Source organism: Halyomorpha halys, unplaced genomic scaffold (genome assembly GCF_000696795.3).
Source record: "Halyomorpha halys isolate HHAL.00 unplaced genomic scaffold, Hhal_1.1 Scaffold881.1, whole genome shotgun sequence".
NCBI classification, from domain to species: Eukaryota; Metazoa; Arthropoda; class Insecta; order Hemiptera; family Pentatomidae; genus Halyomorpha; species Halyomorpha halys.
The window spans coordinates 203,128-226,697 of NW_027105124.1; the positions used below are offsets into that span (position 1 = coordinate 203,128).

The 23,570-nt window shown below is 30.1% G+C and overlaps 1 protein-coding gene across 4 annotated transcripts in view; it reads right to left on the reverse strand.

The window, feature by feature from the left end:
* Nucleotides 1–23,570, reverse strand: part of LOC106686817 (alpha-tocopherol transfer protein) — a 191,309-nt gene that overhangs the window by 20,211 nt on the left and 147,528 nt on the right. For all 4 annotated transcript variants that reach the window (XM_014430364.2, XM_014430365.3, XM_014430363.2 and 1 more), the window contains 2 exons: nucleotides 12,907–13,054; nucleotides 3,691–3,884 (listed from right to left, as the gene is read on the reverse strand). In XM_014430364.2, coding sequence (XP_014285850.1) covers nucleotides 3,691–3,884; nucleotides 12,907–13,054 — 342 coding nt within the window. The remainder of the gene's footprint in view (nucleotides 1–3,690; nucleotides 3,885–12,906; nucleotides 13,055–23,570) is intronic.

Sequence of the window (23,570 nt, forward strand, 5' to 3'; positions counted from 1 at the left end):
GTAATTCAGTTGGAAGGATGCAGAAAATAAATTAAGAAAGATAAATTTTTCTTTATATTTAAGTAATACAAACCCCTACAATTAAGGGCATCTTATTAGAAGGACAGAAACTTATAAAAAATGAATAAATAAATATTAAATAATTAAAATTAATTAATTAAACACAATTAAAATAACTAAAATGAAACTCTTTTCTTAACATGTCGAGGGGGGAACATGACTTCAGATGATCCCAGCAATTCCCTCTCTCTATTAAACCAGTGGAAACTAATGGCCCAGGCTGACTTTTATCGCTAACGACTCTCTATAGTACTACCACGAAAGAAAACTATCACCTTGGGAACAAGCCACGATGTAAAGTGAGGACGGTACAGCCACAGGCGCTTAAGATTTATGGAAAGATTTTCAAATACAGCAGTTTTATGAGATATGTTAGAGCGATCTAAAAGGCATAATAATGTATTATGTAAGTAACTTTTGGATTTAAATAATACTCGAAGAGAAACAAGATTTGGATGGAGTCGAATAACAAACTAATTGAATAAAGCAAGAAAGTTTTTGAGGCTGTGGTTAAAGAAAACCAGAAATATTTCCGGTATATATCTTCATTTTGGAAAGTAATAATAAAAACAAAAAATAATACCTTTATGAAAGTAGTGGCTGTTAGATGATAATGTGAAATAATATTTGAAAGAATAATTTAAGATCGGATGAGAATTGGCAATGAAATTATTGGTATTGTAAGCAGCTTTATAAAGTAGGTTTCTTAAAATCACAAACATTGTTCTTTTCAACGATTTCTTATCCTCGTTCTTAAAGTTATGTTATGTATTAATGACGTTTTAAAGAAATATAGAATTGATTTCAATTCGATGTTTTGTAGATAGTTTCCGCATAGTCTACAAGTTCGATGATGCCGAAGAGGGCCTTATCAAACGCCAACATCTCGTCAGGAGGGTCCAACACGGAACCAATGAAGGTCTTTGGGGTCGCGACACTCAATAGATCCATTGTGGAGTGCGTCCGTCTGTCAAGGCCGCAATTTTCAAGGACTATTCTTGTCTATAGGTAGTTTTTACTTAACATTTCGTCGCCATCTCAGACCAAAAGTCAACATCTTGAATAATACATACGGTTCAAGTTCTTTTATTTGTTGTATAAACAATTTTTTCACTTAGACGGTTAAAACTCAAACATGAGAGGAATCTTCCATGTGAGAAGAAAAAAAGTTACATAATCTGGCCTTGTATCACTACTATTTTAGCAAACAACGTGAGTATTAACTTTACATATGTTCTTCAGATGTTTGTTGATTCTATATTTAATTTTCCTGCAAAACATCCCCCTTTCGAATAGGTAATATAAAGTGAATAAACAATTGTAATGCTGTAAGGCAATTACAAAATATATCAAATTACAAACTATATAATAATAGTTATTAAATAATCAATCATAACTTTACCCATTGAGGTATCATCGGCACTCAAATAATACCGTTGTATTAAAACGATCCTACATCCCACTTCAACTGTTTAAAGAGACTAAACCACGCCGAGATGATACAGCACTGGGCTACAATGTGAAAATATAACCAATGTTTTGACATGTATTAAGTATTACATAATCGAAGTAAATCAATTATAAGCCTTTCATAATTTTTTTCATTCAGTAATAACCTCTTCATATTCTATAATAACGATCTCATGCATGTCAATAATTAGGGTTTTCGGTAAAACAAGGTACTGATTTTTTATGAATTGCTACTTTAAAGTTGATTTTATAAATTGTTGAAAGAATCTTAAGAAATTATGTATTCTATAGAGAATAATGTTGGTATTAAGTTATGGTAAGTAGCTACTCGTTGGATGTAAAATGTTGTTGTTTACAAACTATATAACTACGTAAAAGTTTTCGTATACATTCGCCATTAATTAATATTGATGATATTATACGGATATTTAAGAAAATACCAAGTAACAATTTTAATCTTATTACATTTGATATATTATAAATTAATGCTCACACTCACTAAATAAGTCATTCCTTTAGAATCTTTCTTTGTTTACAAAAAAAAAAACATTGATGAAAGATAACATAAAGAGGTACTTATAATTTATCTTTAAAAAAATAATTCTAAATTAGAATCTCCAAATTAATAATAATTTACATCAATTCAATCCATTTTAATTTGATCCATGGCGATGATGGATAGTTCATGTTTTTTTTTTTTTTAATAATGGAAAATGAACAGATAGAACGATATAGAAAAATCCTAGAGCTCTCGGCAGAAAGGTGATACTTAAGTAAACGAATAATGTTAAAATATTTACAGAGAAATACTAAACTAAGTCTATCTTGGAAATGGAAGGCAGGATGACATCTCCAGTTACAGCCAGTCGGGCGCCTTTACCATTATCTCTCGACAACTTTCTTATCAAGATTGCCGAGCCTGATGGAATTAGCATAGTCTCCTGCGATGTTGATTACATTTTAATTTAATCAGTACAGAAAGTTGAAACGGTGGTGTAAGACTTAAAAAAGTATTTTCAAAAAAAGCAAAGTAGAAGGTTTATTTTCTACCAATCGTGATAAAGGTGGTTATTTTATACCAAACATTATCCACTTTGTATGATAGTAAAAACATGCGACGACTGACTGATATTTCTGTCCATCATTGGGATGTAACTAGTGTAGGTAAAAATATCTATAAAACATCTCTAATTCGATTTGTAAAATCATACAAAGCAAATCGTCAGAGAAACATTATTTCTGAAAATTAATTTAGAAGTATTTTGTACTTGCTTTTAAGAAAGTAAAATACAAAATTAATTTATGTTCATGTGGTAGTTTTCTTTAAAATTTTAGATTGTAAATTAAGATTTTGATTTAGGAGAGTCTTCTTGCAAAGGAGCTGTACTGTAATATAACCTACATTAAAAATTTTCTAAAAGCATTTGGAAAACAAAAATGGAATGAACTTCCCAGTGACCGGCCAATTCGGATTTTTAATGTACTTCCAGATTTTGGAATTATTTTCTGAACAACTTTACGTCTTCAACTAAAATAAACTAAATAACACAGGAGCTTTTTTGGTTTTAAACTGTTGCAAGGATGACAGAATGGAAGAGTGTACAGAACTGTCCAGTGTCCGGCGTCGCTATAGCTACGCAACCATACCATAATACTAGAAGTAACAGATTTGTTCTTTTATTTTTCTATATTTATACTACAAAAAAAAAATTCTTTTTGTACCAAATTCTTATACTCACTATAAAAAAAAAAAATTAAAATCTGTACCGCTACAACCCATGGAGGTCCAGTGGTTCAGTACTTTGTAAAGAAGTACTGTTACTAGACCAACGGTTGTGCAAGGAGGTGATTTGGTCAGAATCTGGCTCGACCGCCAGATTTTTACCCAATTTAAGAGGCTGGGTGGACCCCAGGAGGGCTTCAGAGCTCACAGGAGTTGACTCACGGCTACAGTGTAACAGAAAACAACTTTCTGCCCAGCCGGATTCGAACTCGGGTCCTTAGAGTTAGTAGCCACGCGCTTTGCCCCGTAACTACCACGCTCCCTCTTATACTCACTATAATACATATAAAATGGATGCGTGTATATTTTTCTCATATTCAGATGTGGAAATAAAAATTTAATCAAATTGTTAACAGTTAAAAAACAAATCCACTCACCACTGTGACCTGAATAACTTTATGCACAATGCTCGGAGTCATGTGCCAAGCGTGGTTCATCGTGAGTCCTTCCATATCGAAGATGGCTATCCCACCGAGGATCTGGGCCCTTGGTTCGAGAATTCCAACTTCCAGAGTTGCGACAACTGCTTTGAAGAGATCGTCTACAGACGTTGTGCTTGGGTCCCATTTACCTTTTCAAATCAGATTAAGAAAAAAATTAGCCTTTATAACACTACAGCACACAACCTATAAAAGAAAAAAGAAAATAGAAAATGTGAAATGAAATTGAATTACAAAGGATTATAAAACCATATAATATATAACCAAATAAAATAAAACCATTTAAGTCACACCGAACCTGTTAACCAGTTTAATATAACAATCAACCTATGTTTTAATCCAAAAAAGGTGCTTAATGAAATTAATAGTTAGTAGAAGACTTGCGTGGGACACGTGTGCCAATTAAAACCAATCTTTAAAATCAGGACAGGTATGGATATAATCAAAGGTGATCTAAGTCAGAAATGTAACATCTGAAGTTATCTGTTTTTTTTTTTGTTTTGTTTTTTCTGAAGGTATCTATTTGAGCTTTATTTATTTTTATTAAATAAATGACCGAAACCTTTGATCAAAATTCTGATATTTTAATTAGAACAAGATCAGTTTTATTAAATCTACCTTATACATATAAAACATGAAATTTACATCAGAAAGTAGATGAAAAAGAAACGAAATAAAAAACACGTAAAACTGTGCCTCCATGATTTGTCCGTAGTCTTACAGTAGTCATAAGGTCTACTCTTAGTCCCAGTTTCGGGCGAGACCAGCATGAGATTTTGAGTTAAATAAATTCCCAGTAACGATATTTTCATTCCCTTATCGATTATTTCTTTAAGCATTTTAAGAGATCCGGAGTTTTAGGACCTTAGAATTCTTTTTTACTGTTTGGCTGTAAGTTTCGAACAAACGTTGGTGACTTGATATACAGTGAAATTTCTAGCTGTTATTATATATGAACATACGTATCCCAAAAAAAATAACTAAAAAAAAATTCATATTTTTCCATTTAAATTAAAATAACAGATTCACCTACCTACGAGTCACGAATTATTTTAGCTTTTCATTTGGTCATGATTACAAAGAATTATGGATTTGCATAAAATTTAAAGTAAATAAATATGAATAATAAAAAGGATATTACAGGAAAATAATTTAAAATTAGGATACCCAAGTTGCAATAAAGCATCGACACACTTTAGATCATATATAAGATATTTTCGATACTTCTAACATTAACAAAAAAATTTAAAGATAGAAAAAAATATTTAGGTATATCTATTAGGTATTACATACCTATTTTTTTTTCAAGTTAATACATAGAGGAAGTTTGGTCCAGTAAAATTATGATCAGATTCTCATTCATAAAGGGAAAACACCACGCCCATTAAACATAAAAATAGGAATGCTTATTTTCTAACTGGACAAACAATAGGTCACGTAACATAAGTTAGTTATATTTTCACAAGAGAAATTCGAGCTTCGCGAATTCGTTCGGTACCCGGTAGTATCACTTGTTGCTCATCCTTATTGCGTGTTCGATTCCTTTCAAACAGCAAACGAGGAAGTATTAAACAGTAAATAAATATATATACTTAAAGATACACTCGAACAGGATAATAGAAGAGATGCTTATACGTAGTCAGGGTCAGCTCACTCTCTCTTTGAGTTACGGTCTTGTACTTCGTAATACTTTCACCTTGCTATATATTTATCTTGTCATACGTAAGAACGCAAGCTATATATTTATCTCAGCCATACTTATATGTGGAATGTGCATATACATACGAGTATACGTACATATTACCCATTTATACTTAAAATATGTATTATATTATGAAGTACTGGTACTAGAGCAATGGTTGTGCAAGGAGGTGATTTGGTCTCAATCGCACTCGACGGTTATATTTTTTTTTCCAAAATAAGGATACCCACTAAAATTAATAATATTTTACTGGAAGAGTTTCTGGAATTAAATTGAATTTGGTGAATGACACAATTCTTCGTTCTCTAATTGTAATAATTTATTTCATATAATCACAACAACGTTTCGGGAATATCCCCCATCTTCAGGTTGCTATAAAACCAAATTCAACAAAACTTATAACAGTTATAATAATTAACTCCAGGAAGGTGATTATTCTCCTAATAATGTATAAATGTTAATAGTAAAAAAATTTTTTATTCATTAAATGACAATAATATTATTAAGTATTAGCAATAATGACAAAATACGTTATATGTAAAATATTTTAATCAGGTAAATAGTTTATAAATAGTTTTGATGTATATATGATATATTAGTAATGTTGTAAGCACATGTTATAAGTTTTGTTGAATTTGGTTCTACAGCAACCTGAAGATGGGGATATTCCCGAAACGTTGTTTTGATTATATGAAATAAATTATTACAATTAAAGAAGGAAGAATTGTGTCATTCACCAAATTTAATTTAAGGATACCCAATTTTATAAGGCTGTATGGAACCCCGAACCCATAGTATGTATTAATGGCTACAATAACAGAATAAATGATTATATTCCACAGCGGGACTCAAACCCCGGATTCGGACCCATCCTTAGTGTTACTAGTGCAGTGCCTTACTACTGAGTCACGCCACTGCAATTTTATATATACATACTTTGAAAATATAATATAAATGTGGGTGGTAAAGTTATAATGAATATAATTCAATTAGTATAATACTTTAGAAGTAAAGTATTGAACTATGTAATTTGTTGGTATCGATATAATATAAAAAATTAATCTTGACATTCCCACTCTAGGCTGTGATGGAGATTAAAAAAAAGAAAATAAAAATTTGAACATCATAATAAAACATATTCTGATGTTATGTATTTTTATACAATAATTACAAAACGTTTTAAGGGGGTAAAAATAGAAATTTTTTAAATTTATATTACAGTTTTAGTTTAGTAATAATTTACAACTACAAAGGTATGAGTTCCCTTTAATAAGTTTATTATGGGTGTTTAAGTGCATTTAGTTGCACTTCGTAAATAAATAATATGCTTGTATCAACTAGAACATCATTTAAGGATTTTAATCATGGACATACCTATAATTTTTATTATTATATTGGTTTTTAATTCTTAAACGGTTCAACGTAATAGTTTTAGGGAACTGCGTACTGATGTAGGTGTAACTGATGATGCATAAAACTGTATCAACATTGTGCATTGTGTTATTAATACCAACTAAATACATTATAAATATATTTTTTATATGTTTACATATAAAATGCGTAGTTTTTATTTAATAATAAAACGCAATAATTTATTCAAAACAACTCTACTTTTGTTATCAGTAAAAAACATTTTAGGAAATTAATGTTTAATATATCAACGATTTTAAATGTTTGTCAAACATCCTGGATAGTAAAAAAAAGGCTATTAATTAGTTTATACATATAATATCTGAAATATATTAATATGTTGTTAGGGATTTTGTTATTAACAAATTCCTGTGCTTAATATATTTCATCATTACTTTTTATCAATTTTATTAATAATTTTCTATTTTTTATTTATGATTAATATAGTTTAAATAAAATTATATGTACATTTGTGTATCTAATAAATTGAAGCAACATTTATCTCATTTCTAAAATATTTCATTATTTATTTATTCATTCGTTTTAGATTGTATTCTATTAATTTATTATTTATTAATATTAATAAAAAAACCATGGATTGATTATTTCTAAAAACTATACATTAATTTTATGTACAGATCAGAATAATGGTGGTTGAAGTATTTTGAATCGATTGACTAAAAAAAAATAATATTTTTAGAAATCTAAATTACTTCTAAAAGTATTATCTTCCTTATGTACCTACTATTTTCACTTTTCAAAATCAAAATATTGTTTATCTTGCAAAACTTTGCAATGACTTTGCAAAAATTTGCAACATTGAACCAATGTTTTTTTTTTCTTTCTTTCCTTTTTATGTTTTAATAGTATTATTAAGTTGGCAACTTTATTCAATAATATTTTGTTTAGTTATATCTTATATACATAGGTGTGCAGTTAATGTTTGGAATTTCAGTGATATTTATTTTATACTCTGTGTTTTATTTTACTATTATAATTTTTAATTTTATTATTTGGTCTGAAACATAGGAAGTTCTTCATCATAATCATAACCTTAGTATTCCTTCTTACAACTATTTTCTATAATTACATCCATAATACAGTTTATAAACCAATATTCTATTTTTATTTTGACGCTTCCCTTTATTTAAACTGTCTATTTATATTTATCTATTTGACTTAATACAATGTGAGTCAAAGTCAGTCTAAGGGAAATTTAGAAAACTACTCCTAGACACGTATTAACACGATGAATTTAAGTACTCAACTTCAAATAATCTGAGAAAATGTCATATTTGAAATATATACTTCAAAACCTGATTAACAATAAAAATAATTTGTTTATTATTTAACTATATTTATCAACGACTTGTAGAGATGTTCATTTTCGGTACGCTTGGAAGTACGAGTATTACATTCTATACACTTTCTTCCCGTTTATCTAGTTCAGCTTCTTTTCAGCGAAACTCCGCGAAACCACATCCGTTTTTTCATTTAAGAGAATCGATGAAGAATGACTGTTTGATAATGATGTAATTCTGTCGTTCCTTTTCAAATGACGCTTTAGTTCCTTGTTATGACAGTTTCTTGCATAAAGTGTATGTACGTATTCTGTAGTGTAAAGTAAGTGTACATATTACCATAAAATAAATTATTAACTGAGAAATTATTCCTTTACAATAAAATTATACTTCGAAACAGAATAGTATTAGTTATATAAAAAGAAGTTTCATTTGTATAACAGAATAAGCTGAATACAATAATATTTAATTGAAAAGCCAGTGACAACGGAGTGCTTATTAGTTTAGAAAAGCACACAAATGTGTGAACTCTAAACATCTCCCACTAAAATAATTGCCATTTGAAAACTGGATGGTCTAAAACTTAATAACAATTATTTTTGAACAACCAAAACATCAAGGGACGTAACTACAAAGTATCATATTTTTCTAAAATATACCAGAAATGAGCGCTGTGTAAATTAAAATAAAATAATGAGGATTTCCCGTAGAATGATATTTTAACTACTTTCCACGCTGTATCTTATTTAATTATCTAAACCTTTATTTGCGTTAGATTTAAAAAATTAAATATCAAGTATTTTTCTAAATTAGAAATAAAAAATCATTAAACTCTACTTTTTTATTAAAAAATTGAATATAGTCTTCTACTAATAACTCAATTATGTAAGATTAGTAAAGAGTAAGATTATGAAGAGGTTTATTAAGATTAATAATTTATGAATTTACCTTAAATTAAATTAATGGTATTCCAAGGCGAAACGAGATCGACAAGAATTTGGAGCCATTTAGCAGGTTAGAAATAATCAACCTCATTCGAGTTAAATTTTAATATAGAGACTTTAACAGACCAATGATCCACTCAGAATATAACCAAAAGTATCATCAAACATTTAAATAACTTCCCTAATTATAATGAACAAAAATATGAAATAAAATATTAAATTGTCAAAACTTAAAAAAGAAGGAACATTGAAGAATAATTGGCCTCTTAAAGGGTCATAGACCGACAAAATATCTATTTTAAGAACATAAAACTCGTTGGGAACCCTTTTGTTCGTCAGTGTTTAATCGATGAAGTACATATTTTGTGAATGTAACTTGAAGATGCCGCAAGAAAAAAATCGGAAATTACCCAAAGCAATATAATCAGAAGCAAGGCAATATCATAATAGTACAAGAGCCAGGAAGAAAAAAAGGCAGTTATCTCACCCCAATTTTTGATTACTTTAATGAAAACTAGATATAATTACTAGTCAAAATTGATGAGTCTGCCAAGTATAGGCAGGGGGAATAAAAAATGTCGGCTGTTTCATACCTTAATTTTTCATTCGGAGCTCTATATCTTTAAAACTACCAACAACACTAGAAAATCTATTTGACACTAGAAGAGAACATTATTTAAATACGAGTAAATTTTCTTAAATATTTGCCTTAAAAGAGCTATTTACGTCCAATAGTTCTCGAGATATAGCTTTTTAAAAAGCAAAATTTTTTAAAAATCTACTAAAAGATTAGTAGTTAGTTAATTTATTTTGAGAAATCTATATCTCAGGATCTATGTGACCTACATATTTCTATTAGCACTCAAAATAAAGCTAGTTTAATGGACTATAAAGAAGTTTCTGACCTTTACCTTTGTAGGAATAGTATTTTTTATGATATTTGCTAAAATAAATTGATTTATAGTTGTTCGGACAATAGGTTTGATTTATGAAAGAATTCATTTCAGAAACCATTGGACGTACAGATGTCTGCGAGCGCTCAAATTAAAGCTAGTTAAATTTACTACAAAATAGAACATTATATTTATCTTTGTAGGAGTAGTAGTTTTTATGATATTTGACAGAATAAACTCACAAAATGTTAATTTCTAATTGTTCGTATAAAATTTTAGATTTTTGAAAAAATATATCTCTAGATCCACAAGACACACAAAACAAGACACTCAAAATAAAGGTAATTTAACTTACTATAAAGTAGTTTGTGACACTTATCTTCGTAGGGGCAGTAGTTTTTATGATATTCAGAGATGAATATAAATTTGGCAAATGAAAATTTGTCCGAACAACTATAAATATGAAAATTTGTCCGAACAACTATAAATCAATTTATTTTAGCAAATTTCATGTAAACTATTACTCCAACGACGATACACGTCATAAACCACTTCATAGCCCATTAAACTACCTTTAATTGGAGTACTAACAGACGTCTGCACGTCAAATAGTTTTTGAGATATACATTTTTTTCAAAATAAATTCACTAACTACTGATCATTCAGTTCGTTCTTTACGACAATTTTAAACAAATTGCTTTTTAAAAAGCTATATCTCGAGAACTATTGAACGTAAATAATTCTATTAGGGCTCAAATATTAACAAATTTACTCTTCATTAAATGACGTTCTCTTAGGTTTTCTTGTGTTGTTGCTACTTTTAAAAATATAGAGCTCCGAATGAAAAATCAGTTTTTTTTTATCGTTTTGAAACAGCTGCCATTTTTTATTCCCACTATCTAACTTGGCAGACTCATCAATTTTGACTATTAATTATGCATAGTTTTCATTAAAGTAATCAAAAATTGGGGTGAGATAACTGCTTTTTTTTCTCCTCTTGGGCTCTTGTACCATAAGGTAGGTTTGTCATAAAATGACAGAAAGGGTCGAAGTGACAGTGTGTTATAGTGCTCGTAACATTCCAACCGCCTGACAGAGTCACGTTCCGGCTATTCTGACACACTGATAAAGAGTATCATTAAATAGGAGATGTAATAATAATTAATACAGACTATCAACACACAGTTCTGAGCCAACGTCCTGTATTTCATTATTCCTCTTACGACAAATCAGTTTACAACACCATGTTTCGAAAACAATTTTGGGACAATAGTTTTTGTATCATCTCCCATTGTATTTTATTTTGTTTGATTAAATGTATGTAGTAAAGAACTTAAATTACCTAAATTAGAAAATATTGACCATAAAACCACTGAAAGCAGCAAATTTCAAAAAAGGATCTTATGTTACTAATTAATTGTAAATTATATATATTCCTATCAATATAGGAAGTTTTATACTATATGAATCCATTCAACATTCGTTAAAAAAAAAAAAAAAAAAATTGACGGATTCTGCTTATGACATGGAAACACTGAAGTATGCAATGCCATAAAGATAATAAAATATTTCTCATGATTTGATGAAATCAGATAAAGGATATACATTCATTAATCAATTGATACAAATTATGTTTTTTAACACTGATCAATTGACATGAGCTAATGAATTTTATTTGTTATAAAAAATTCAAGATTGCACTAAAATATTCTTACTTTCCCATAAATATAAACAAAAAGTTTTTTTTTTCTTTTAATTTGTATCATATTGCATATTTATGACTTTTGTTATTATAATATTTAAGAATTCCTAAATAAGCTAATTTACGTGGTATAAATTTTCTATATTTAATTAATTTTAAAATCTATCTTTATAATATTTAACCAAAAACGTTTTTGTCCCAGATATTTCTTTATTTACTCTATAAATATATGTACTTATGGATATGTAACGCAGCTATGCTATTATTCCTCAGAGATATTGCGGTCAGCAAAGAACAACATAAATAAACAAAACTATATTTATTTATTTTATGCCGACGTTTCGACCTGAGTTTCAGGTCTTCATCAGGGGTTGTGTCGTAGAGAAAATAATAAATAAACAAATCTGCCTGTTTTCTTTTTTTTTTAAGTAATGGAACGACGTACAATGGAACGAGTCTAGGTGAAGGTGTGACATGGACTAGAATTTTAAATTCTTCAGGCTTTGAAGTATATCATAATAAATATTTTTAGGGATTCTAAAGATTTTAGGATTTTAGTTATGAAATTTTAACAGGGAGCATTAAATTACATGACGAAAAAATAGTTATTTTTAAAAGAACATAAGAAACCACTTTTAAAATGTGTCCTGAATGAGTATCAAAAGGTTAATTTTAAGTGTTTCTTGAGTTATAAATACTAATATTTTTTGTAATGGATGAAACATAAAATATTATTTTAATTGAGAAACCACACACACATATATATATTTGTTTATATAATATCGATATGTGGAAAAGGAAAAGGAGAAATATGGCGACATTTCGAAAAAATACTCACTTTTATCCGAGAGAACTTTGCTATTATCTGACAGTTAAACGTATCATTGATTTTCTTTAGCAATGACACAATGAAAAAAAAAATGTTCATGTTTAGTTTTAATGGACCAGGCACCGTAGAATGGCGCTTCATTTTTTTTCTGCTAATTGGCCGAAAGCTACCGTGATTGTCACAGTAGCACCAATAAATAATACTTCTTACAGAATACGCCCAATAAAAAATAATATTTGTGTGTATACATATATATAATTTTTTTTTTTTTTAAGTTATGATATTACCAAAGAAATTAGCAATATTAAAATCTATTAATTTAATTTAATAAACGACATTGATCGTTTTTCATCACAGCTTTGAGATGATTACCTATTTTCAAAATGATGATTCTTCTTCCATTCTGTTCCCTGTAAGGAAGTACATTAACGATATCTGCGTCTCCAATGTAATAGAAGTCGAGAGGACACACATCCCACCAGCAGGGATTTTCTTCTCTAAATGTCTGGTAATTCTGGAGCTGTAAAATTAAAAATTTGATATTAGTATGGGATTTATGTTTTTATGTTCAGGATGGTGTTTATCTCAATGTCAACATTGGAAAAGCCTATACACTTTTTTCTTGTCACTCGCTATAGTATATCCGACCATTCAATATCATGCCATTAGATAGAGACAGGTTTCTCAGATACATAAAAAAAATATATACACACACATACATATGTATGTATGTGTGTGTATATATTTTTTTTTGTATATATATATATATATACGTTAAGTTACGTGTTGGCGTAGTACAACTAATAAAAATGTATTCAGCACCTCTATATACACAAGTTCGATCAGCTGATCGATTCAAACACCTAACTGCCTTTATATATAGATACATTTTTATCTATAATTGTATGCAATTCATAGTTAAATGTCCTATATGTGAATTTAATGCCTAATACAGCATGAGGAGAAGCTGTACATGGACAGGATACGTACAAATGATGGATATCACATCACAGACCTAGATCTCGGATTCATATTGTTTTGAACAATATACAAAACACAAAAAAAAAGAGCTACATTTTTTCCTACGTTATAAATTCGGAGGATGGGTTCACTTTTCATGTATATAACATATGAAATACATTTCTTATGATTAAAAATGTTTCAGGTCTTTGAATGAATAGCAACAGTTAAAAATAAAAATAATGAAATGAATAAAAAAGAATTACAAGAAAAATATATAAGTATAACACTTAAAATATAGAAATACTTCTAGTGAAACAATAAAAAAAAAGTTAACGCCACCGCAGCAATAACGTTGAAATTTTCGGAACTACTTTTTTTTTCAACACATTTTGCATACCGACATATGGGTGAACTTTTTACTATTTTTGGCTGCAGTTCTTAAGAGAAACCTATGTCAACACTTGTTATGTTCCGGATATCTGGATTGATATTTTTCTTTATTTCGTTAGGTTTTTAATGTTTATAATTTTAATTTTATAATAACATTCAGGGAAGAATTTTTATGAAATAATTTTTCCTGCAATGTTGCCTGTGTTCGTTCCATAATAATTGGAATTAGTTTATCATTTTAGTAATTTGAAATTTTTAAAAGATTTTGGGTAGGAGTAAAAATATTTAATAAATAAAAAAGTAAAGATACAATTTTAAATTAGCTAAAGATTAAATTTTTTGAATAAATATGTTAATTGTTTTAGCTAATTAAGTACTGAGTTAATTAATCTACTGATATTTGCATATACTAATAATGCTCGTTATCTTCACGAGGCTGCAAATAACGTAACGCATATTAGAAACGTGTGACTTATATAACGGAGGTTAGTGAACTAAACCAGTACGCTCTGTTAGTCCGTCACCAATAACAGTTCCATCTACGAGCCTAAAAATAAGTGTCAGATGTTTTCAAAAAAAGAAATCTATAAGTTAATCAAATTTAGATCTTAAGAAAAATACCCTTTTCATTTTCACATTTCAAGTCACACAGTTTAATTTAATATTTGTATTATCATTTTAAAAAAATAACTTTCAAAAAAATATTTGAAAAAGTCCACAAAATCAGGTCCAAAGAATCTTTTTTTACTATCTAGTTCCTGAAGTATGTAAGTATTAAGAAATCACAAAAAAGTGAAGCTTCTTGTTGCAACAAGACAAAATAACGTATACAATTCGAGTAACAAATATATATAGACAGAATTAAAAGCATAAAACTCTTGTAATAATTCTATCACCCCAGTGAATATGTTGTTAAGTCGAATTTTGGTCAAAATGAGTTAAGTGGTCTAAGAGAATCACAGAGGCAACATCTTCATTGTGCATAAGTGTCTAAGTCAGTCAACGTTTTAAAACAGAGTTATTGCGATATGTTTTTTTCAACGGTCGGTGAACAATTAGTTAACTCTATTATCTAATTAGTGATAAGACATATCAAATTGGTGTAAAACAAGTAAAAAGTTACCAACGTTTTGGTAGTATTGACGAAATTTCGATGATTTACCACAAACACCTGATTTTACATAAATGTTTAACTTTAACTTTAAAAGTTGTCCCCTGAAAAGTAAGGAATATTGACTTAACCACATATTCACTGGGGTTACAGAATTAATGGCAAACATAGAAACTATTAGGCGGTAAATTACGACATTGTAAAGTTGTCAGGAGGGGTTCTAGCAGGAATATAAGATTAAGTAAGAGAGAATTTCAAGGCATTATTAATGTGAATATAAATCTTAAAATTATTCAATTAACTCTATCATCAGGAATGCTTGGCGATAAAACTACTCTAATAATAAATCCTCACAAATTTATATATTTATTGCCGAACCTTCTATCCCGCGGAACACCAGTTAGATATAACTGTTGTAAAGGAAACCAATTAAATATCCTTCAGTTATGTGTCCTTTATTACGACATACAAAGTTTTGATGCTCATAAATTCCCTGCTTGTTGGATAGTGAAGATTGTTGCAGTAGGACACAAGGGATGCTCCACCGTACTTTTAGGAAAGAGTCTTCACCATTTGTTGAATTGGAGGAGCTACTGTCTTGCAGAAAATGTTGGGATTAAGGATTAGAGCAACTTACTTTTTACTACAACAAAAAGAGCGATTTTTTTTCTTCAGTGAATTCAGTTTAACAGAAACATGACCAAATAGAGGATACCTCTTTATTTCTAAGTTTTAATTTTAAATTAATAATTTTTAATCATGGAAGTGATCTTACGTTGGTTAATATAATAATAATATTATTAACAAATGCTTGGCAAACCCGAAGGTTCTGATGAGGGAAAGAGTAAATAAGCAGTAAACAACTGTTAACTAAACAAAACATGTAATAGGAAAAATAGATTGACACACATGGAATACAGCAAAATGAAATACAGTAAAGGAAGGTTATCCAACATGGAGGCGCAGTCACAGTTGCACGGAAGTTACTGAGGCTGCTCCAACAGATTCAACGCCAACGCTACCAATCACTGGTGTATAATCAGTATATATCCAGTGATGTCCACCCAAACCCAAATCCACATAATCAGTCTAGACGCAATTCTTCTAGCTATGTTTCGGCCTACCCCTTCAGTTTAGTATTTACTAGCATTTTAAGGAACCGTTCGTACTGGTGCTGGTACTGGTATTTGGTGGGGGGAACAAGTCCGGCAAGTGGCCTAGTGGGTCCTTTTTGCCAACCCCTGAAGGCTACCTAGGTTGCCGCTGCATTCTAACCAAGGTGGGAGTGTATGCAGGACCCCCGAAAAATGAATGTTTAACTGCCCCAGGTGGGAATTGAACCCACAACGTTCAGAACCGAACGCACTGGGACCTGGGCCCCAACCCGTGCACAGTCGTGCCACGTCCCTAGGAACCGTTCATTACTAAGCACTACAAAATTCAACGCCTACCTTATTCGCAGCAATGCTATCACCCGGGCGCAATTCAGGCGTTATGCCGTTGCCTAGATTTCTGACTTATCCTGTTAACTCATCCCTCTTCAGTAGGAATGTTTTACAATATTTTGTTTTCTACAACCTTAGCTCGATCTCCTTCCCTTGATGTAACAGACAGAATACCCGAGCTAAGCTATTAAAGTAATGAATAAAAACCGATTACCGCCTTTACTTGCCAGTATTTCCTCCCCAATTTTTTATGTCTAATTACGCTACGGTCACCGGTAGGTTAACGTTTACGTCCGTTAATGTATCAATATTAATTACAGTGATTTGTAAATTGAAGACAGATTTAATTCCATCTACAGTTTAAACAATACAATAAGTAGTATTTTAATAAAACATACTTAAGTAAAGCGTTAAGCCATTTTATTTATTTTATTACAGCATCAGACAAAAAAGTTTCATTGAAGTCGGTGGTACCACGTGCACAGCCATCCCTTGTTGATTTGAACTCGTTGTAAGGTAAATAAATATACTAAAAGTTCTGGGATATTGTTGAAGACCCAAAAAGATGAAGGGGAGAGGTCAAAACGTTTGCGCCTAATCTGAAGAAGATCGGATGAAAAAATCTGAAAGAAAACCAGTGATCGGCGCAGGAATATCGATTTTTTAAATAATTTTATAAGTTTTTATATTTGGCATATCTTTTAAAGCAAAACCTCAAATTTCGAGAGGACATATATTAAATTTATATAGCTATGTATTCAGGTGGCAGATGTGAAGATGGCTAGTCCGTTATATATATATGTGCTTCGAGGAAAAAAATATTAATCAGGGTATATCTGCCGTCTTATAGGTGTTCTGATAAGACGATATTAGCTGAAGCCGTGAAGCCTTACATATACACTGCTGATATGGCATTTCACAGGCTTCTTTTCCTCGTTAATACACTACTAATTTTTGCAGAAAGTTTAAAATGTTGTTAATATTATTTTAAAATAAAATTATAAACAGATATTTATTTTTCGTGAGCATGAAAGTTTTAGAATAGATTTTTGGTTTTGAAACTTATTTTATGCGTACGCCAACTCATTATAATAAAAGTATTTCCCCAACAATATATCTAACAATTTTTATGATATTTTTTCATATAACTGTTGTTAAATCTTGAGGATTAATGAACAATTTTCATATTTGTTAACCTTCAAAATAAAAATATTAATAATTGTTCGAGAAAAAGGATTTCCTTGTTTTATAGAAAGGTCATTTATTATGAGATGAATCGATGGCATATGACTTGCAGTTTTTATCGTATTGCTATTCCAATATTTGTTCAATCAATTTTATGTTATCCTTGAAATGGCGTTGTTCAACCTTACTTCGCTAATGCTTACAAAAGAGATATTTAAAACCAAATCAATAGCCTTATATAACCTTAGAACGTTTCAATGTTTCAGTGAATTATAATTAACCTAATATTCTAAAGTATAATTCAGTATTTTTTTTTAAAGTGATTTTTTATAAAATTGAATTAAAATTAATTTTTAATTAAATCATCTATTTGTACTACCTAGATTTATAAAAAGTGCAATTAGAATTCTTTGTTATTAGTGTTTTATAAGTATCTATACACCAAAATCTAGAGTTATGAATTTTATTCCTGTGTGTTGTGCTATGGACGAAAGAATCTTTAGGGACATCAATGCCAGATTAAATCTTACTTTTTATTATTTATTATTTTAATTTCAGTGGGACACTGCAAACGAGTTTTATGGAGATTTGAAATGACTCTATACTTCTCTTCGTCAATTGTGTCAGAATTCGTATCACGAATCTTCAATCCTGCCTGAAGCCTTAAAAAAAAAGCCTTTTTATTGTTTTTGTTTTTATTTATTGATACAATAAATTATTATTTTTGGTAAACAATTGTGCTATCATTGATTTGCAGCATTTTTATTTCGGTTTTATAAAAAAAAAATTGTGAAAATTTGGTTTAGCTGATATTGGTGTGCTATCGTGCAAACTGTAACTAAAAAGATTGTTGAATTTCAACTCTCTGACCTCAATTTTAGAATATTATATTATGTTCAGCTAAACCGTTACTGCAACCTTGGTTCTTTTCAGTTTTCGTTAACACGCTTTCCCACTGGCTTAAATAAAGGCTCATAAGAGAAATGACATTGACACCATGACAGGAGAGTAAAGTACTTGTTAGTCCTTAATCCTATTTGTTGGCCTACAAAACATTCACATAGGTCCTTGTATCAATGACCCTTGGTTACCATTATATCCAGTGAAATCATGGCTGACATTAACAGGAGTCGTTGCTAATGAGCTTTTTCTTCGGTTGGCCTTCAGTAGCGGCTACGAGGACATAAATCTTATGCAACAGCTTAAGAAGAAGAGAATAGAAACAGACTTGGATGGTTGGCTGTTATCTACTTTAATGACTGCCAATTTCTGTTCACATCCAAATGGGAAACACCTTGATTGAAGTCTTCGATTATTGTAATTAATTATTGTTTTACAACTTTTTTAACTTTGTTTTTCACCTTCCGAGGATATGAGACTTCTACACTCAGTCTATTCTTCACTTAATACATAAACCATACATACACACATAAGCCGTAATACATTTCCTTCCAGTGTTAAGTACATTTGGGAGGAGGAAAAAATTTTAGTTGAGAAGGATCCGACTGCGGGAGATCATGGTTTTCGTTCATTATACGGTGCCCGAGATAACTTAGAACAACTTCTTCGAATCTTCGAATTCTCCTTTTAAAGGGTTCATCCGGTCTTTGGTACCGATCATATCGACGTTATATTCTTCTGCGTGTGTTCGTTCTTCTCTCTCCTAAGCACTTCTTTGGCCTCCAATCGTCTTCACGGTACCCCATAACTACATTTAAATGCTCACTATAAATGAACTTGATCTACTTTGTCGATTCTTTTGTAGTACAATGGCGGAAAACCTATTAAAGGATAGCTTTCTGCAAACAAATATCGATACAAATAAAACTTTACAAAACTTTTCCATTTTTTTTTATCATTTCACTAATGTAGGGCTTGTCCATTCCTATTTTTTGGCCTTCTCATCTTAATTAACTTCCCCTTTCTTCTATTTTCCATTTTTTAATTAACTTAAATAATGATACATTAAAATGAAACACCATAATTATGTTACATATAATAAAAATTAAGTAGTTATTTTAGACTCAATTATTTCTATTTGTTCTATTAGGTTAGGAATGGTAACTCTATTTTTTTTCTTTTTCCTAGTCAATTTTATTGCTATTTAGCTCTAGTCATTCTTCATAGGAGCAATTGTACATCTGTATTCTTTATAAGTAGATAGCGTCTAAACCGTAATACATTTCCTTTCAGTATTAAGTTTATTTGGGAGGACGAAAAAATTTTAGTTAAGGACTCGACTGCGGGAGATCATGATTTTCGTTCATTAAACGCTGCGGGAGATGACTTGGAACAACTTTTCATTCTTCCTAGGGATCTTTGAAATCAGCGAACCCAGAAGATCTGCCGGGGGCTTTTATACCATTTGTAAGACAGAACTTACGGTTCCCTCGAAAGAACTTGGTCAACAGAAGCAGCCGTATATGTTAAGGAATCTGAAGTCATGATCGAGGAAATTTTACATTATGCTTCGGCAACAGTAGTTAGTAAAAGTTTACTTTTATGGTACACTACTTTAAAATCGATAAAAGGTTGCAGACGAAGAGCCCATCTGACGAACCTTCTGGAAGGATATTCAGTTAGAGCAGTCACTTGTTATAACAGTAAATGCGGAGACCCCTCACCTCCAAATATTTAAGTAGAGTTCTCACAGAATGGACACATCAAAGCCTCAGCTAGATATTTCACTGTAGTGAAATACCCTCAAGTACCAGCCGTAGAAAAAGGTATTTAATTCGATTTATGTCACACATACGTAATGCAATTTAATAATTTATGTTCTATTTTTTTATTATAAAGGGATCGGAAAAAATAAATAAAATAACAGTAAAGGTGCAACCCATGAAGTAATGCTGGTTGTTTGTCAATATAGTAGAAAATGTTACGTATATCAATATAATAATCTTCAATATTGCTGACTTTAGTACGAATGCTACAATATATAACACAACAAAACAAAACACAAGCGAACATGCTCCTACGGGTACCAATGGAACAATGAGTCTACCATTCTAGCAACTTCAGCGCTAGTGAATGAAAACAGATGGAACTGACAATGAACTTCCTAGCGTCTGTTCCGTTACACAGTGTTTGACACTTTTTAGCTTTAATTATCCACGTTTCGAAGTCAGTAATAGGTAATGATGGTCTCGAATACAGTTAAATGTATTGTTCTCGTTGTCTTGTTGCTTTACTGTAATGACCGACACAAGATATTTAAATTCCTCCGTTTTTTTTTGTTTTTTTTTCATAATTTTCAGTATTTCCATGTATTGAAGAGACTTAATTTCCATGTATCATATCCATTTATAACTTATCTAAACTTTAAGATTATATCCTTTCTATTTTAGAACTAAGACAACTTCCTAGTTATCCTATCATATTATCTGATCATCAGTGGTCACTGGACCACTGGACCATAAAGACACTTATGGTAAGTGATGTAATATTTTTTTTTAAAATGATTAAATTGAGTAGACAAAGGGTAAGATCCATTAATGCCTTTAGAATAATACAAGTATTGGTTTATTTTGTAAAGAATTATGAATCCAAAACTTGGGTTCAAGATCATTATTTTTTTATTTGGAAAGTTAATTTTCATTCATGATGGATACAACATATTTTGATAAAACAAAGCTGTTCTTTTAAGCAAATGGGTAACAATAAGAAAAACCAATCCAGAACATTAGTTTGTTTACTTTTGAAAAAACCTAGGCTTACAAATAAGTTTACTTATTAAATTATTAGTAAATTACATATTTTGGAAGTTGGAGATAGTGAAAACTCGAATATTAGCGCTTGGCCGAGCATGACCCCTAATTTTCTCAGTCAGTGGCCTAAAACATTACTATCTCCAGAGGACTCAGCCTTTGCATAAAATTTGTTAGGACAAAACGACTTTCAACGAACAATCGTCTGGTTTGCATGAGATGTGACAACAAACTACTCTTTGGTGCCACCTAGTAAAAGTTTAAAGTACTTCTAAACAATAAGCATTATTGTTTAGTTTTTATAAGGTTGAAAATAACGTTTTAACGGTTTTCAGTTACTTTTTATTTCTTTAACAATGTCTTCATTTTGGTTGGATTATTTTCAAATATGTTTTTCTATTCCACCTCGTAAACCTGGTCTTAAACAAAACAAAATTTCTTCTGTGATTGGTGGGATATGCGAAGCATTGTTCATTTCGAACTTTTGAATATGGTTAAACAATAACTGCTCGAATTAACTCAACAAATGGACCGACATTACTCTAAACTAGTTAAAAAAATACCTCCTTTGATCAATCGTCGAGGAATAATTTTGCAATAAGAAATGCAAAACCGCATCAGCTAGAATTACCCGTGAAAAACTGAGGACCTTAAAATGGGAAATTCTATCTCAAGCAAGCTACATCCATGATATTTTCTCATCAGATAATCATCTTTTGTAATCCTTTCAACACTTTCTTTCAGGTAAAACATTTAAAGAAAAAAGTAAAGATGAAAATGCTATTTTAGGTTTCTTTGATTCCAAACTATCTAATTTTTGAAGGAAGGGATCGAGAACCTGCCCTGAAAGTGGAAGTGGGCGATAACATAATTGATTAGATGCACTTATTTAATACATTCTGAATTTTTTTAACTGAACTCTGCCTTCTGTAAATACTTTTTTTAGGACGTTATAGTTTTCTCTTAATAACTGCTTTAAACTGATATAAGTCAACCATACATAAATTTTACCTAGATACTGGAAAACCCTCTTATGTCATATGACAGTGCATTTTACATTACCAAGAATTCATACGAGAAACATTTTTTCACGAACTTTTAAAGAACGACTTAAAAAACCAGAGGGTAATAATCCTTCGAAAATATTTCAATATTTTAGAATAATAAGTAGTGACATCGAAATATGTCTTGACGAGACGTAAAAAAAAAAAAAAATCCAAACTTTCATTGCATTTTTTTTTTCAACAACCATACTACATTTAACGATTGCGGAATGCAGTGTTTATTATTATCAATCTCGCGGAGGCCTCTCACCTTCAGCTATCAAAGTAGAGTTCACGAACGATCATCTCAACCTAAAATACTTATCTTTCATTTGGACTTTCAAAAAGGCAGTACTCACTATGAATAATGTTCTTCACGTAATGCATTATTTTATTAATTCATGTTTATTTTCTCTTTTTGGAGGGATCGGAATTTTTTTTTAATTATTATTATGCTACCATTATAGATGCAAAATGTAACTTCAGTGTATTTTTAATTTCCGTCTGCATTTGTTATCATTATCTTTATTCATCAATTAGGTAGTATTATTATTATTACTCTGGATTCATTTCAAGGACAGAGTAAATAAATACTTGATACTGATGTCCGCTCTCAACCTTATTGTGACAACCATGACGTCGATTTCCAAGGTTATTTATATATTTTTTTATTTTTTCTTGGGTTAGACGAAACAAAATCCATCGGCACTGGGATCGCGAAACATCGATTACTTTGATACAAAAATACATTCAGTCTGATGTTTTATATTTTGTTTATCGTGCATATTAGAAGTGAACTTGGAAACAGTTTATTTCCGACATATTATAAATAATATAGTATAAGACATAAAAAAGAAGAAAGAACATTTGTTATTCTAGTTATAATTCAAACAATCATTAAGACACATTAATATGTTTTGTTTATTTATTTTTTATATACTTATACCGTTAAACCTTTTCGGTAGAGATTTCTCATAAATTCCTTCATTCTCTGAACACTGCAAATTTATTATTTAACTAGACCATAATAATCATAATGGAATAATTAGTTTATCAAAGTAGTAATCATAATAAATTTATTTTTATTTAACCAACCAATTAAGTAGAATTATAATTGACATACTTAATGTAACTGGTCAATCTAACTTAAACTAACTTTGTGGGTACATTGCTTGCTAAGAACTTCGTA